The sequence below is a fragment of the Corvus moneduloides genome, chromosome 12 (assembly GCF_009650955.1).
Source record: "Corvus moneduloides isolate bCorMon1 chromosome 12, bCorMon1.pri, whole genome shotgun sequence".
Taxonomy (NCBI): domain Eukaryota; kingdom Metazoa; phylum Chordata; class Aves; order Passeriformes; family Corvidae; genus Corvus; species Corvus moneduloides.
Genome location: NC_045487.1, coordinates 20,513,000 through 20,531,369, shown reverse-complemented (window position 1 = coordinate 20,531,369; position 18,370 = coordinate 20,513,000). Strand labels below are relative to the sequence as shown.

General features: G+C 40.4%; 1 protein-coding gene across 3 annotated transcripts in view; it reads right to left on the bottom strand.

Moving 5' to 3' along the window:
- PEPD (peptidase D) overlaps window positions 1-18,370 on the bottom strand; it is a 144,744-nt gene that overhangs the window by 15,877 nt on the left and 110,497 nt on the right. For all 3 annotated transcript variants that reach the window (XM_032121406.1, XM_032121405.1, XM_032121407.1), the window contains one exon: window positions 3,874-4,058. In XM_032121406.1, the coding sequence (XP_031977297.1) occupies window positions 3,874-4,058 (185 nt within the window). The remainder of the gene's footprint in view (window positions 1-3,873; window positions 4,059-18,370) is intronic.

Genomic DNA, 18,370 nt, shown 5'->3' with positions numbered 1-18,370 from the left:
GAATTAAAAATTTAAACTAAGGTAAATCTTATAATTTTAAAAAACAAAATGAAATTAAACTCTTAATTCATAAGATGCTAAAATCACAGTACTTATTAACCTAACTTAAATTAACTGGCTTATTATTATAGAAAGTCATCAAATGTACTTAGCATTCTTTAGAGCCTTATAGTCAATTAATATAGCATGAAATTGAATCAACTCAAGCATCTAGAGACACGGAACCTAGATTTAAATGAAAACTTCAGCCTCATCTACCTAAGGGTCTGAAAATTTGGGACCACCTACCATATTTTCTTCACTGCAACAGGCACAAACTCTCATTTATATCCCATATTGAATTTACCCAGAAACAACTGAAAGAATGTGAGAAAACCATCTCCATGATTAAATTTTACAGCAGAAGCTAAGCCCAGTGGGGTTTTCACCCTTTGAAGCGAGCTCTGTCTGACTGAGGGCCAGATTTTCTGAAGTGATTAGTACCACTGGGGCTGAATTTTCAGAACTGCTTGAGCTGCAGTCAGACCCTCAGAAGAAGCAGACGGATTTTCAAAGCGGCGCTCGATGCTCGGTTCCCCGGAGGAGAAGCGCGGTGCACAGCAGGAGACGTGGCTCCCCCGGGAGCTCCTGACTGCTCACTACTCCTGAAAACCAGCACCTTTACTGGCATGTTTCAATGGGAAACACTGGTGCTTACACTACTGTGAACATGTTGTCCTAAAATAAGGTTGCCAAGACACATTCATTGCTGGCCAAAACCAATTATTCTTTATCACAGCAAAAAATAGGAAGGCAGATGTTGTATTTTCTAATATCCTAGAGTATACTTTGCAGAAAATCTGCAAGCATTTACAACATTTTTCAAAGAAGAAAGTGCTTGTTCAATGCTGCATGTGAGAGCAGCTTACTGGAAAAGATGAAAATTTATTATTGCCAATTTTGAAAAAAGAAATCTTTGGCTACCAATGAATAACTAATCTAAGCTAACAATGTCTGGAAATAGTTTTTTTGGAACACACAAAACTTTCTGATGGATAAAAATTAGGAAATTAACGTTTATTGTATTATTTCAAATGCAACTGTTTACACTTGAGGAAAATAATGGAATAATATCCACTTGGAAAGTTTTTATTTTAAAAAAATCGTTTGTAATACTCCCAAAAATTCCCTTGGCCAAAAGCAAAGAAGTTGCTTTTTAACCAGCTAGAAAAAAGAGCATGATACTACAGGCATGGGCTCAGTGTACAATAAACATCAAAATGGCTTTAGAAAAATCTATGTGAAGATCTCGCTAGCTGGTAAACATTTAAAATGCACCACAAATCACTCCAGAGTGTACTAGATGTCTTCAAAATGTGTTTTTCCATTAAACAGTGAGGCATGGATAACAAGCCTTCTTCCATTTAACACAGACACGTCTCCCACTTGCAGGAAAGGTGCTCATTTGCTCATGTTTAGATTAACTTGGGCAGAACCACATCCCCTGCATCCTTGCACAGCTCCCCTGCCGTGGGCAGGGACCAGCCCTCCCATGAGGGCTTCAAGCCCAGAGAAGCCTGATGAAGTCCAGCCCCCTGACAGGCTCCTGGTGCGTCCTTCCCACCACTGGGAGCTCCCCCACCCAGATACCTCACCTCAGTCAAAGGGCTTCCTGCTTTGGGTCAGAGAGAAGTGAAGGGTCTACCAGAGGTGAAATTAATGCTGCACAGAGTTTAACGGGGTTGCTCTTCCGCAAAACCCAGAACTGGTAATTTTTCCAACTAAGGTGATGCCATACACCTATCTATGTGCACTTCTATATGCAAATACAGAACATTAGCTGTTTGTTTGTGAGCTTTCATTCATGCTTCATATCCAAGGAATTTGCTATTTAGGATTGGATTTTGAAAGTAAATTAGCCATGCAAACATGCTTCATGTAAGAATGCAGTTGCACGCCAACACAAACAAATAATTTTAATATTTGCAGGTATAAAACCCTGTGTAGAGCTCTGGCATTTTTACATACAGTAAGTACAAAACTGGAGAGCCTAACTCATTTGACAATACAATCCCTATATCCATTTTTATCTGTAACAGGCTGCTCTTTCAAAACTGTGGACAGATCAGTTTGCTTTCAAAACATGACCCTTAAATTATATAATATACCATATAATAACAATTATAAATTCAGTCATATGAAAACAAAAATTACTGTCAAAAAGTGATTCTGCAGCTTCCATGCCACACTACTGAAATCTGCTGAGAGATGGAAGGTGAACAGGGTCCATTGCTCCAGACTCACACAAAATCAGTTCTAGAAATCTCCCTTGACAGTAAGGTACGTGCTCTAACCTCAAAGAATACAGTTTTTGAGCAAAACCAAGAAGGGTACTTTGCACTCTCAGAATTCTTCTCACTTGTTCCTAAAATTCGGTTATCTCTTTACCCTACTAAGTCTTGAACACATGTTCCTGGTTTTAAGTCCACCAAATTCAGAGAGGTTATTCACAACACAAGTGAAAACAATCTAAGCAAAGGCATGCAACAGCAGGGTCCTGGATTTTGAGGTTTATGAACTCTCCAAGTAACCACTGTCCTTGTGCTTTGCTGAATGTCTCTATTTGTACACAGAGAGAATGCACCTGGGAGGAACAAAGGGACAAGCATCCATCCTTTCTGTATCAGCTAGTGCAGAAACCTTAAAATCAGAATAGGACTGCTTTTGATTTTTGTTTCATTCTTACTACATGTACGTTTATTAGCTGATGCTAGTAAGTCATTATCACAATACTGTGTCTCAACTATAATTATACTGTGAATGTACTATATACTGTTTCTCCCCTGCCTGCAAAAGTGAAGCAGCAATAGCAGCTGTTATGTAGTCTGGTCACCCAACAGAAGCAAGCACCAAAATATGCTTAAACCTTACCTATAAAGTTCCTAGTTTCTTTTGCAGATTCTTGCAAAAGAATAGCTTACATGTGAGACAAGACAAATGATCCATTTTTGTACTGTATTACCGAAAACCCTTGAACAGTTAGCCTCAAATAACCACAGCCTAACACAAAATCCTTCTGAAATCCTTCTGAAGCTGCTGTAAACTTCCTTTATTCAAACCTTAAATACAATTCACCTTAGAGATTTTATTCCTTTAGGTATCATTGCAAACCTGCTGCTGTTAATTGGTTACAGAATTTTACCTTTTCTACTTTCAGATCACAGTCATGAATCACCAAATTAATTCAAGGAAAAAGACAATCCTTCTCTGTTTTCTGCAGAAACTCTGGATACAAGAGGTTATGCTTTCACATTTGCAAAGACTGGAAGACTTGATGGATTTTCTTCTTTCTGCTCTCACTCCAGGACAGTGCATCTACATTGGTGCCCAGGCTGACACTGAATCAAAGTTCAAGACAGGGCTATGAGCCAGCTTGTTTCCATATGACACAGCCACTGGGATTCACTGCCCAGGTGAAGCAGGGGGCTCCTGCAGCTGCCTCACATCTGGAACGGAGCAGGTGAATCTTGCCAATACAGGACTCAGGCAGACTGAGATGCTCCGCCACAGTGCAGGGTACTTGGGTGGTACCTGTTAGAGCAGTGACTCAGGAGGAACAAAACAATCTATGTAGAAATTGAACAGATTAAGAATGCCCAAAGAGTGCCATCAGTTGACTTCTTCCCATAAACAATTTATGTTTCAATAAACTAACACATTTCCTTAGAGTAAACTGCATACAATACCACATCTTGAAAAAAAGGAGACACTTAAATGCACATCTGCTCTACCTCTGAGAAGATGCAATTGGGTAACCACACGTAAAGTATGAGCAATGCTGATTGAATTGAGGGGGTTAATCTGCAGAGGAGTTGAGAAAGGACTAACACTAACCTCTGGGTAGCCTCCAACATCATGCACATCGATTCCAAGTAGATGTCCAAGTCCGTGTGGCATAAATATTGCACCCAGATGAACCTTCACCATGTCATCCACATTGCCTTTCAGAATGCCAATTCTAGTCAGCTCCTCCAGATGGACTCTGTCAGCCAGACGGTGCATATCAGGCCAGGCGACCCCTTAGAGAGCAGAAACAGGCAGCTGAGTTAACTATTGCTAAAAGTTTTTTAACAACAACTTTCAAAAAACAGATATAACATATGTGCCTTTGTTTATGTAAAAAACAAAGGTGGAAAGAGCAACTACATTTTCACAAAACACTTTAACCAAGATGAAACTATTTTAACAGGCCTGTGAAATACAGAAAACTACAAACAAGAGAAACAGCAGCACCTTATAATCCAGAAAAAGATGTTAATACAATGTATCTAAGCATGCTCACCCAGATGTAAATGCATCAGTGAGTCTCCTCTAAGAATGTCAACTGTAGATTGCAGTTATTTAAAATGCAGAGCATAGACTATTACTATCCTATTATTTTCAAGAATGATCATACCCATTTAGAACATCTGACATGGACAGTACTTTTCTACGTACATTGAAGATTTAAAGCCTGCATCTTCCTGGCAAAGACACTCTCCAGAAATTAATGATTCCCTTGTGCTAATAGGCTGTGTAAAACACGACTCCTCTAATACATGTATTAAAACAGCATTACAAAATACTGTTGTTTGACTAGAGACAGAGTGCCAGGATACATTAGATTGCTATTATTTTGGTATAGGATACAATTTTGTTTGACAAACTGCTGGGGAGAGGAGGGAGGAAGAAAGCAGCTCTTTTGTTAGTAACAAAGTACTGTCTTAATTAGATCACCATGGCATTGAGTCATCATCAACAGAGCAGCAGTTGCAGAGTCAAGACAACTAGGGCTAAGGTACAGTTGAAGAATATTTTCCTTGTTCAATTTTGGCATGATTAAGCAAATAAAAAATGAGCAATTTTTAAGGCCAAACTCCCACCAAGTTCCGTTTGCTTTAACATGCAGCTCTAGGGTCTTGTGAACATAGATGTCATATTTAATTACATTATCACTTTTTGCTGAAAATACTGAGGCTTCAAAGACTGAAATAAAATCATCCTATGGGTGTGCTTGAATAAAGCACTCAGCTGTGTTCTATGACGCTGATACAAAGATCAGAATCAAACTGAGCAGCAAGTGGCTGCTCTGTCCTGCACACTCTCAGCTCACAAACCCAGGCACCTTTATGCTCCCATGAGCACTGGCTGGGAAGCAGCTGAGCGTGTGATCAGTGAGCAGGCAGCCTCCTTTCCCCTCAGATCACTCTGGGATCAAACCTGCAGCCTTGTGCCTGCCAAGCAAGGCCACAAGACAGAGGACAGGCACACACAAACCCTTGGTTGCTACTTCCTCACAAAGGCCAACAGTGCCCAAGTGAGTGATGCTCACCCATAAAATGTGTGCAGCCTTCCTGCTCAAAATGTGCTATTTTTATGGTTTCCCTACTTTAAAAATGAACTTATGTTTTTCATTCAGTAAGAACCAATACAACTATAACCAGCTCTTCTTTGACAACTGTTCAACATACTCTATAATTGTTTCTCTTTCTGAATATTGATTGTATTGCAATTTTCACTTCTCTAGGTTCACCTGTGTTTCACAGCTCTCTCACACCAGGCTCCACTCTATTGTATGATAAATTGGAATCACTACAATCCATCACATCAATATTAAACATATCATAGAAGTATTACTGAATCACAGTTGCTTTCCTGCTTATTTTATAGTTGTGGGAATACAGAATTTCTATATCTAAGTCGAGGTTCAGCTTTTGCAGTTTGCAGCTAACTCCAACCTCTCTAAAGTCTTCAATCTTCTTTCTGAGGCCACTAGATGTTCTTTCAAGATCTCTCCCATGATTTCTTAGCTGAGTATCACTACAGGTCACCTATTTCCAGCCCCATAACTGCAAAGCCACATGTAACAACATCTGACCCTGGTCAACTATTTGAAGTCTCACCCTCCCTTGTTATAAATGAAGGTGAGAACCCCATGGCTGGAAGCACAACCATGTCCTGGATGCGCTGGATCAAGCTAAGATGAGTTGTCTGAGAGAAATGGAGTTGAGGTGTCTGCTGTTTGCAGCTCAGCTTCCCTCTGCAGCTCTGCTGGTACTGTTGGTCTCAACCCAAGCCCACAGGCTCCACTTAAAGAGACACAGGCACTTTTATCGAACTAAGGAAGAGATACAAAAGGAGATAGAAAGATCAAATTGATCAGAAATAAAAACACCAGAACCACACATCTGTTCATCTGCAGAAGTTTAACAGAGCAAATTAATGACAATATTGCCCTAACTGAAAAGACTGCCATGGTTGTAAATCCTGAGTATTTCTAGGCACTGAGCAAATCCATTAGAACTCCTTCTTCCCTTGTCCCTACCTTTTTCTTTTTCTCTCATTGACTTAAAGTGCAACGACTTCTCTTCTCCTTCTGCCCAGGACTCTTCATTCCCCATCTGTTTTGGTTTTTATTCATCTTATCTGTTTTCGTTAGAGACTGAGGACAACAAAAAACTCTACTGTGAAATAAATAATGAGGCTGGATGGAAAATCTGCAGCTTTGGGCTCTCTTTTGGAGCTAGGGCAGCGCTTCAGACAGAGCCCAACAAAATTACTCTGGACCACTTTTATTATCTAGCCAGTGCCATGAGCTTTGCTAGAGATATGAAATATGTCAGCTCCAGTTGTCTCCCACATGCTGCTGGAGCTGCAGACAGCACTGCAGCAGCTCTGGGCAGAGGGAAATTAAGCTTCTGCTGGAGGCACCCTGCTAAATAATACAAATCTTGGTTTACAAATAAATAGGTATTCAAATAGTCTTAATTAAAAAGCAAAGGGTTTATAGATAGATTGCACTTTCTATTCTACTGTCTGGCTTCACGCTTTATTCTGACTATGAGGTGGTGGCATTAGGCCACCCCCTCCAAGACACTTAACCTACAAGCCCTGGATGAAACACTCATACACAGACTATTATTTGAGTGCTAAGACAAAACAGGAAGCTATTTTGAGCTGACTACAGACAGTGAATTAAGTGGAGTGATTTTTCTGGTCTTCACTTACAAAATGGTGATATCCTTGTCTTGTTTGATATGAGAGGATTCCCATCATGTTAAGAATAAAGTTTAATAATAAGGTTCAAACAGATTTCTATCCGTTTCTTAAACAGGTGATTTGACAAAGAAAGAGGATCTAAATCCAAATCTTCAAACATTTCCTACTACCCTTATAATATTAAAACCATTACATTTGTGAAGAGAAAAAACTATTTTACAGTACTAAGGAAACTATTTAGAAGTATAGAAAAAAAAATCCACTGAAAAAAGGAAGACGTCTTTGTCCATTTCATACAAAAGTATATTCATATGTTGTATATATTTATTATAGAGTAAACAGAAATATACGATGCTTTAAAGTTATTTTAAAACTAAAATTGTATTAGTTTTATCTGGCAAGTGAAATCTTTATAATACAATGGTCTATGCAAGCCCAGCTGCCTCTGGGACTGACTGGCATGCCTGCACTCAAGTATCATTTAGATAACTAGTAAGTATACTTAAAGAACAGAAGTCCTTAAATTCTGATAGTCTAATTTTCCTTTGTAGATACTGAACTTCCAATAATTGCAAAAAGCAGAGAAAGGAGGAAAAATTAAGTATCAGAGCTGACAGCTTCTTTGAAAAGAAGCCATGAACAGAATTTTTTTGTATTCTCACATGATGTTCTCAACAATCTGGAAATGCCACAAGGACCTGCAGTAAGAATATGTGAATCCCTCTGTTAAAGCCCAGAGGTGTCTGTATTCTGCTCAGATCTCTATGCACACACCTATGTGTGCACAGCTTTAGCATGTTAAAGAAAACAGTAACAAAGAAGGGCAGCCATGGAACAATCTGCCCAACAGACTGCAGACTTGCAGATGTGAAGAAAAAGAACACTGGCTAAATCGTGCTGAACGAACAACATTTTGTACAAGAATCCTTAATTCATGGAGGCTACTTAATGTTCAGGCACTTCAGCTTTTGGGTTACTGGGGGCCCGTCAGAGAGCTCTGTGCCCTGCCGCAAGCTGACAGGAGGAGTCAAACACCAGATGAGCATTCTTGTAGGGAGAAAAAGCAGTTAAAATCCAACTAAACCCCACAACAACAACTTACACAAAAGTGCCTCCACCATCAGGTGTGTGAGTTACTTCAGCGGCTCACTGTTCTGCAACATGGGCTGGCACTAACATCCCACCACCAATCACTCACTAGGATGTTTGACTCATGTATTATTCAGGACTATTATTTTTAAGCTTTGGTGAAGTTTATCATAGTTGCAGACATGCTTTTTGTGTAAGAACTTTTACGATAGTTGCAGATGTGCTTTTTGTGTAGAAAGGTTAGTTCTGTTATTATCTTTAAGCCAATTTAGAAACCAATTATAGTCCACTGACTGAGGTTTAAAAAGACAGATTGGAGGGTCCTTGGACTTTGACAGCTTGTACCAAAATGAGTCTGTCCTCAGGAAAATCTGCTGATGAGGTGTCTGCTCCCTTCTTAATTCTCTGCCAAATGAGATACTGGGTAATACAGGTCACTGGGCCAGTGACTGGCTCCCCAGGAAAGCTCGGTTCCTAAGGCTCATTAGGCTGTGATTCGTTACCTGCCATGCAGCACGTGCTCAGGAGAGAGGTCAGGTCAAAACCCACCTTTTACAGCAAGCAAAGCACTTGAGATTCCTTGAGATACAGAGTGAATGAACTACACAGCAGCAACCAGACACTGGAGATGTCTCATAATGAAATAAAACAGATCATGGATTAATTAAACAACAGAAAACTAGGGAGGTTATTAGTTTACAGACACCATGCAAACAGTATAGTGGAGGTGTGAGGTACCACTTAAAAATGGCAAACTTAATGCATTAAGTTTGCCAAAAGGTTTTTTTTTTAAATGTATCCCCATAAAGCTAAATGTTATCTGATACTCTTAGATAGTACTGTGAAAGAAAGGAAAAAGACCAAATTAGTATTATTTTATTTCCTTGAAAATATTTCCTCTCTGATTATCTGTTTGCCAAACCCCACAAGATTTCAGATAAAACACCAGGTTTAAGGACTCTGGAACATCATAAAAGGATCTCTGCAATAATCTGTGACCTCTTTGATCACACCAATGGAGGAGTTTTTGTGCCCTCTTTGCCTCAACCCCAAAAAGAAATGCTTCTAGTGAAACCAGAAATCAAAAGCATTCCTATCTCTGATGAACATACCATAAATTTTTAAACAGTGGAATTAAAAAGTCGAGTTGCTGTAACACATCACACTATAAACTGTTCCTCAGTTGCTGTTAACTCACTGGTATTTTTATCTCAGTGATTATTATCTGAACTTTTATTAGAAGCCATTTGAGAACATAAAGTAGAAACAGCATACAAAAATAATTTAGGATTACTGTGTGGTATTTAGCCACTTTGGTCAGAAAGTACTCTGAAAAGGCCTAACAGGATTTTTTTGGCCACTACTTAGGGTACTTTGTGGTTGTAATGTGACAATGATTAAACCACAAATGATTTAACAGGGGTTTTTTTGTTGTTGTAGGGTGGGGGTTTTTTGCCAACACAGATGTCACAATCTTACTAAAAAAAGGAGTATGGCAAGGTTGTAGTAACTTCTCCCCAAACTGTGCTAAGGTTAAGTTACATTTAATTTCCAAGTGTCCACAGACAAGGGCAAAAGGCCCAATGTCCCCTGGCAGTGCCACTGAAATGCAGACAGAACACACAATCCCAGTCCAGCCAGCAACCCACTGGAACAGATTAAAATCTGCCAACTGGCAGTGATCATATCAGACATAAAACAATAGGTCTTTAGAAATTCCAATCAGACCCAGTTTAAAAAACAAACCAAAACATAATTTAAATACTAAAACCAATTATCTTTTCCCTCTTCACTTGGGTGCTAGAGAAACAGTTGTATTTGTGATTTTCATGCTTTCTTTTTGGCCCAGTACATGAAATACTCAGTAGCTGCTCTGTTTTTGAACTTGGTGTCTTGCAGCACCAGGTAAGTGAACTCTGCCATGGGGCAAAACTCCAAATGCTGTACTCTAATACTGGCAATGTTTGGGCCACAGTGAAGCTGTTCAAAGCTTCATACACTGTGTACATGGCTCACAGGGTGAGCATTACACAGCCACACGGACGCCTAATTCAGGCATGCAGTTTTAGACTGGATTTTACAGCTGTGGCATGACTACAAACTGGCTGCCATACGATGAGGAGAGCCTGTTAAACTTCCCATCCCAAAAGGGAACTAGCCAGAATTTGCTGCTGTGTCACACCTGCAAATACCCACAGTTCTGACTGCGAGGATTACTAGACCTGACCCTGCCCTGGGCCTTGAGTCCCGGTGCCACAGCTCCAAACCAGGGCGAACTCCTTCAATAGTCATCCCTCTACTGCACCTGCCTTACAGGGATGGGAGCTACTGCAGGGAAACAGAGATTGCTCCTCATCATCTCTGAAATTTGGACTTCGAAAGGCTGACCAGCATTGTGCTATTCAGCTGTACTGTGACATTCCTTTTGCATCAGTATGATGGAGGTTTTCAGCAGTCCATCCTCCCAGTTATAAACCCTGCACAAGATGAGCTGTCACACATCAGAAGCAACAAGAGGATAACATTTTGCCATGCAGAAACATTAAGAAAAGCAGTATGAATAGATGCAGATGTGGAGCAAGAGCAGAGATTTTTTTCCATGTCTGGATGCAGTACTGGGACTGAGCAGTGCTGGCAGACACTGTGGATTTTACAGCATGTTCCCTCCAAAGAGGTGTATGTTGAAGAGGAAAAAGGGAAAAGGATTGACAGAATGAAGGAAGTGCTTGGAGGGAGTGATTGCGGTGTGGAAACTTACCAAACTTTGAAGCTCAGAAAAGACTCTGTTTAGATAAGACTCGGGGCAAACAGCATAATGTATGTCTAGCAGGTTTGCACTCTGACAGCTACAGCTGACGCAGTGTCAAGATTGAAGGACTTGTGAACTTTGCACTTCAACTCAAATTACAATGTATAACAAGCACAATTCCTGAACACTGAGCAGCGAGAAAATCAGTGCAGGTACTAAAAATCAGACGAGGTACAGGCAACTTATTCCCCCAAAGTTACTACTAAAACCAGAATTGTACAATGTTACAATATACAGTGTGTTACAATTAGGAAAAAAGGATTTAAAAAAGCGCCTTAAACCAAAACCCATTCAGTAAAGAAAGGCTAAAAAACCTGCAGCCAATTTAGGCAGAGTCTGTAAAGATATCTAAATGTATTTGCTTGTGCAAGCCACACCTTTGAAGAATCCCTGAAAGTAGTGAAAAAATCCACATGTTAAGCCGAGCTGGAAAGCCTCAGGTTTGCCCCTGAACCACGGCAGCTCCTGCAGATGCTGCTCAGGTATCTTGAGATGAGAGGGACTTCAGGGCAGAAAGACCCAACAGCTCAGAAGTGCCTGTTTTTATACCCCTGGGAGTAACTCAGCATTATTTTAGGCCTCTGAATGCTGCAGTGGTCACTGTCTGTAGGGCAGCTCCCATCTGCCACAGCAGGAAGAGCAGCCCACAGGTTTGCAGTCAGAGATCTCACACTTCAACAGATTGCTGCTTTCACAGAGGGCCTGCAGGATCTACTGAAGCTGGCAGAAAATACTCCCTTTTCTTCCCCCTCTTGCCGTAGGTTGTGGCTGTGCTGGACAAGGTTAGGTTACGTGACCAATAATGAGAGCTCCAGTAATCAATCACACCATTTTTATTTAGTATCTTGAATCAAGAATTCTGACTTGATTGTCAGTATTGTCTATGCATCCTTTAGTGCCTTCTGCTTTTATTTCCTAAGTAGTAGCAATGCCTTAACCATGTATACTGACAAAACCAGAATTATTACCACAGAAGGCTGTGCTACCTTTGCTGGGTCCAGCCCAGAGAGTATTTTTTGTTGAATTTATTGTTTGTTCATTAATTGATGAACATTAATGCCAGCAAAAAAGTAGAGCCAACTCCATTCAATAGAGAAGAGAGAGAGCAGACTACAAATAGCTTTTAAAAACATACATTGGCAAGATTTACTTTCCAATCTGTCTGTCAACACAGTAACACATTCTGAACTGCAAGGGGGGGGGAATAATACTGCGGTGTCATTCAGCAAGATTTGTGAATATCAAGTATTGATTACAACGTGCTCCAAAAGCATTTGTTCTTCAGAGGAACTGGCATAAAATCTTCAACCTCTGTCATTAGTATTTTATTTCTGAGAAGAATTGTTTTGCTGCAGATATTACAGCAGATTAATAATGATCAGCAGTGCTTTGACTAAAATATGACAATCTGAATGGGAATAATTCATATGGGCACCTTGAAATTATACAAACTGTAAAACAGATTGTGCTCTCATACCCTTCCCTGTTGTGCTATTGTCAAAAATTCCAGTTTACTTTGTTTTTAAAAATTCACCAAAATCAGCTACTGTTTTTATACAGCACAACAGAGAAGCATGACCACATGGTGTTCTACTAAGCACAACTCTGGACTACACGAAATAAAACTCAAAATGACTTCCATGCAAAAAACACCCATTGTATGTGAGTAAGAACCTTGTACTTGGGAGGATAAATATTAGTAACAATTACAGTTATTTTCTTCAGGTATAATAGATTTCAATCCAAGTTGGATACAGTGCCACTTACTCTAAAGCAGTATTAAAAAACCAAAAATAAATCTGAATTGTAAAGAAGTTATAGAACTGCTGTGGACAAAAAGAAGTAGTCATCTGTGAAGCTGCAAATTTTGAATTTGCATATGTTACTAAGCACAAGTGCTCAACTTAATAACAGAAACACCTGCTGGTAATATGATCTGCTATGTCAAATAGCTATGCCTAGCTATTCATTTTCAATTAAACAGTGCTTCAATTGAGTTATTTTAATCTTTGGTCTTGGTACTATTCTACCTGAGCTAGATTCTCCACTATTCTTTCTTTGTTAGAGGCATTTTACTAGAAAATAGAACAGGGAATCATACCCCTACTTTGAATTCAAATCAGCATTTTTTGTTGTCGAAATAGGTTATTTATGAAACTGGTAGTGGTTCACTAAACCTACCTACCCTTGAAAGTCTCACTGAAAGAACTGTGCCTCAATATTTAGGTAACAAAGGAGGACACACCATCCAAAATCTACTTTCTGCTATACTAAAATACAGACCATTCACCCTCTGAAGTCCCTGGGCTTACTGCTCTACCCCCATCAGCTTTACTACTTCAATCCTTTAGCATCAGGCAAACAGGGAGGAGGCAAAACATCAGAAAATAAAGTGGCTTCTTTGTTTTGTCCTTCTAAGTCACAGCATTCCTTGGAAGGCTGTACACTGGAAAACTAGCTAAGACAACACCCCCATTGCAAAGCAGTTAAGAAGTTACACCACTAAAGAAAACCTGAAGAAATCAGGAGAAATGCACAAAAAGTGGTCAGAGTTTCACAGAGCAGCTCAACTCTTGTGCAGTTACACCTGCCCAAAGGACAAAGACCACAGGAGATTAACTTTGTTCTGCATCCTGCATCTACAAATACATGTCCTCTTGTACCAAGGCGAAACCAGGAGTGGCCAACACTAAACTCCCGGCAGGATGCAGCAGTCAGCCACAGTAACACACTGAGCCTGGCTTCCAGGCTGCCTATGGCAGGTGGCTCACGTGCACCTGTGACCTTCCATCCTAGAGATCTCCCAAGGACTGCTTCTGCTGGTCGTCAAAGGAAGTCCTCAAAGTCAGACCTACAGAAGGACCCCCCCCCTCGAATCATTCTGTATCTCAAATTGTTCATTTCAAAATCGTCTGAAGATGAGAAAGAAATGACAGAGTGGAAGGGTTGCTCCTAACATTAGAGAAACACCTTCAAACACCTATTCTCAACTGCAAAATGCAAGACTTGACCCAGTGAGGCACCTGGAGCAAAGACAGAGGAGGGACCATCAGCTACAGAGAGCTTTCTGAACTCCAAGCCAGACACTGCTGGCCTGTGCTCACTGGCTGTTCCAGCCTGCTCCCCTTGGCCTCTCTATCCCAAAATACCTGAGTCTTTTGGGAACTACTTACTTCTTTGCATTTATTTAGCATCTACAGCAAAAGGGTACCCATTTCTGTTAGGCTCTGAGGATCAGCTGCTATCTAAATGATCAATAAAAGGATCTTTTTTATTTGCTCGGCATGTGGGTCTACTTCTTTGCCTAAAATATTTGTACTGTACTTGAAGTATACCTGACTGCACTTTCTTGGTCAAAGATTATAAGGCAACCCTGGCATCAATGAAATCTGCAAAGTCTGATCTTTGATCCTGAAAGACAAGATTTAAGAGCTTAAAGAACCCACATCTTTAAGTGAAACTGGATTTCTGGGAAAACCATACCCAAGCAATCTTCCAGTCCTAAAATGGAGGAACCTCCATCTTGTGTTATCAGAGATGTTAGCCCTGGGACGGAGATTTTCTTCAAGATGTTCCTCAAAAACATTTTTTGGAAAAGCAAGGCCTGAACGCTAGAGGCAAGACAACACTCACTGTCTTGGACAGTAAAATGCAGAACTTGGGGATATGTATATAAGATAAGCTCCAGCTTGAAAAAATGCAGAGATACAAATTCTACAGGGAAACCCTGCGGTAATGTCAGTATCCTGAGGAGGAATTCACACTGCACATAAACTGACGTGATGAACAACAACTTCTGTGCATATTTGGAACTAATTTTTATTTTTCTTCTTATTGAAACAAACAAACATCAATCAGCAAATATTCCCAGCTGCATAGATAATGTCTGAATGCAATTTTGATTCAATGGGGACTCTGTATACACAAGCTTTTCAAATCATAAAAATGTAGAGATAGGGACTTGAGTGACTGCCAACCTAGCCTTACTCAACTGTTCCTTGGGAGCAGTTTGCTAGACAAGGAGATCTTTTTTGAAACTGGAATTTAGGACAATAGACCTTACAGAGCGAGGTGTTTAAATTCCTTTTTCCTTGCATCCCAAATATTAATGTATATAACTTACAAGACTGAAAAAAAGTTTTTCCTGTTATTTTTTTAAAATATAGCTTTTGCAGTAGTACCAGGCATGCTGAGCACAACCAGCTCCCTTCCTTCCCCTTCTCCTGTGATTTTCCTTTAGTCTACAGAGAAGACAGAGAGTAATGCTTGGAGGTCTCAGTATGCAATTGCAAAAGGATGAAGACAGAAAGTATGTGATTGCTCCAATATTTAGCTCATTAATCTTAAAAGACTCTGTTTATGCTCTAGCACATTAATCCAGAATAGTTCTAATTGCAAAGCTGAGAAGTAGGCATACTTCCTTTTTAGTTCTTCTCAACACAGTAGCAACTTAATATATTCCAGAAAATTCAATGTTTCTACAAACAGAAACTGTAGAAACTTTCTATATGTAGCAACCAGGCTGTCCTCATCAACTAGGAATTCCATTTATAGAACTGAAATTATCACTATTCTCTAAATGCTTAAGATAACCCGAACAATAAATAGCAGAAATCACTTGAGAGGCTGCACATGGTATAAATACACTGTCATTTGCTGAATAATCAAAGAGAAGCCACTCCACAGAAACTTCCCCAACACTATTGGACTCGTATGTATCACTGACAGAAACATACTGGTCCAAGAACACAGTGCCTGGAGCTGGGCTATGAATGATTGCACTTCACCCAGAGCCAGCCCAGCACAGCACTCCCTCGGGGCTGGCAGCACTACGTGCCCTGGGCAGAGCCCGAGCTGGGCACACGGGCACTGCTCCTCATCAGCATCTCCTCTGCCTCTATCACCAGCACTTCCATGTGCATGTTTCACAACTCAGCATGGAGTGATGCAGGTTAGGAGGGATACCAGGAGGGTACCAAACCCTGGCTCAGGGCAGGGTTAACTTAAAAGTTAGATCATGTTTCTTCAACAAATTGTTTTCTTCGTATTTCAGAGAGGGACTTAGAGCAAAACAAATTATCTCACACTTTTTTAAAAACAGATTGATATTAATTCCAAAGAGCATACAATACTGGTCTCCCAGGTGTAACCAGTGACAAATGATGGATAAAGCTAACACATTGACACTGGATCTAACTTATGCAACTAGGATAAAGAACGGAGTGAGACAGATTTGAGAACCATGCACATATGCCCTTACTAATCCTTCAGATCTTTCCACTATCAACAGACCTGTCCAACTTGCCCACAAAAGAGTCTAATCTACTCCTGCAGTTCAGGCTTTCAACTGCTACCATGAGAGGTGTCCACTGGAGGTGCTACAGACAGCAGAGCTGAGACCTTGCACCCAGCCTTAACCACTGCACTCTGCAGCCTTATGCCTACTGAGGATGTGCTACACAATACTTTTTTTCCACCACAGTTTGCCTTTTTAAGCCTGGGCAATTACAGGGGTGAGAGAGAGCTACACTAAAAGCAGTAATTTTATGGTTATAGCATCAGGGACTCCAGAGTTGAGCAATATCAACTGACACTGTCTGTGTGAGCTTTGCTTGCACCCTTGGTGCTGACGTGTCATGGCTCAGTCCTTTAGCTACATGAACATCTACTCCTTTACACAGGACCTCAGTAGTACCAAGGCCTTTTTGATGATGCTGCCTATTCCAGTCCTACAGTAAAATCTTCAAAAATTTTAAGAAAATTTCAATGACACTCACCAGAGGAACAGACCCAGGGCTATGTTTCGCAATGTAGGCAGCTGGCTAAAGGACAGAAGACCTCATGCAAACAGAAGTGCAACATCCATTCATGTGTTACTACAGACAGGAGAATTCACATGGAGGAGAACCTCAGAAGTACCAGTGGAAAAGCTTCCACCAGACCAAGCAAAGCTTCCCACCAACTACAAGATGCAAATCACAGGAAGCCCCAAGTTCATTTACTTCTAGGGCTACCTTGCTTCCAGAAGACTCCAACCTCCAAGGCAAGCACAGCTCCTGATAAACCACTGAAGATACCTGTTCCTTATATAACTCCTCTTCCATCTGTTACAAAAGCTGAAAACAAGCAGGAAAAAACCCAAGAGACTTCACAAGCAGGCAAGCATGGCAAATGCACCTAGAAGTTGCCTCTGGGAATTAGCAACCTTTCCTGCACCAGACTCAGATTCCCAGCACGATGCTAAGCAACTTGCCTCAAACACAGGGTTTTTCAAAAATTTATTTTACATTTTTTCATTAATCATTTTCTTTTGTTTTACCAGAGTTTGGCTTGATAATTTGGAGTGTAATTTGCAGAAAGGCTGGGCACTCAACAGCTGTAACAGAGGTCAAAACAGCTGGGGTTTGAGCAAGAGCAAGGTTCAACTCCCTTAAAAAAGATCATGAGTCTGATGAATTTCAGTCTTGGAATCCCAAATGAGTCAATAGCTTTTACATTAACTTCTCTAGCCTGTTGCCCCCTGCTTGCTAAGGGGGACTGCTGTACACTTGCACATCACTAAGATGCAGTACAAGCAAACTTACTTGCCTGCCCAGCACCTGTGTACTGTTATGATGAGCTCTCTGAGAAAAAATGGTGAAGACATTGATAATTTTGGATTCAGAGCAGGTTTTGAATAGTAGGCAATAAACAGCTCCAGGCCATGCACAGAACAAAAGGTTAAACTAAATTACTGAATAGCTGCTCATTAGCTCAGCTCTTACTGTTATATGCATTGTGTGAAGACAGCAGAGGGAGAAACAATGCATGTATCTACAGGAACATTTAATTCCTATCATCCTTGGAGGTGAAATCTCTTGGTTGTCCCCACTTATTGTGGTTTTGTTTACACACTGGAGTTTTGAAATGCACAAACTGAATTCATTTCAGATGAAAGTAAACTGGGAGATGTGCTCCAAGACTGCATTTAATGTGCCTCAACCTCTGGCAACTCTAATGAGATTAAGAAAGAATGCAGAAGTGAGACAAATTAGGACACTAACTTCTGGAATACTCTGAGACACGTGCCTTTACAATTTCACTCTTTTTAAACTATTCTTTCTATGTATCATACTTCTGTAAAGCAAATTGCTTCTGAAATCACTGTTCTGAAAAAGAAACAGACGATGGCTCAGCCACTGAAGGAAATTAAAGTGTCAATATTCTGCACATCTGCCTCTGTAGTTTAGTTCTGTGGAAGAGGAAATTTAATGCAGATGGACTTGACACCATTAAGAATATCCCCTAAGTAGAAATGCAACACTCCTCTCTGATACCTTAGATCACAGGCCTGACTTCGTAGGAAAGACAATTAGCACACTGATGTACAAGTGCACTTTTTTGACTGCCTTCAGTGACAAGCATCACTGTCTTAATCAGTGCTCCATGTTCAGTGGTTTCAAAACTGCTGCTTAT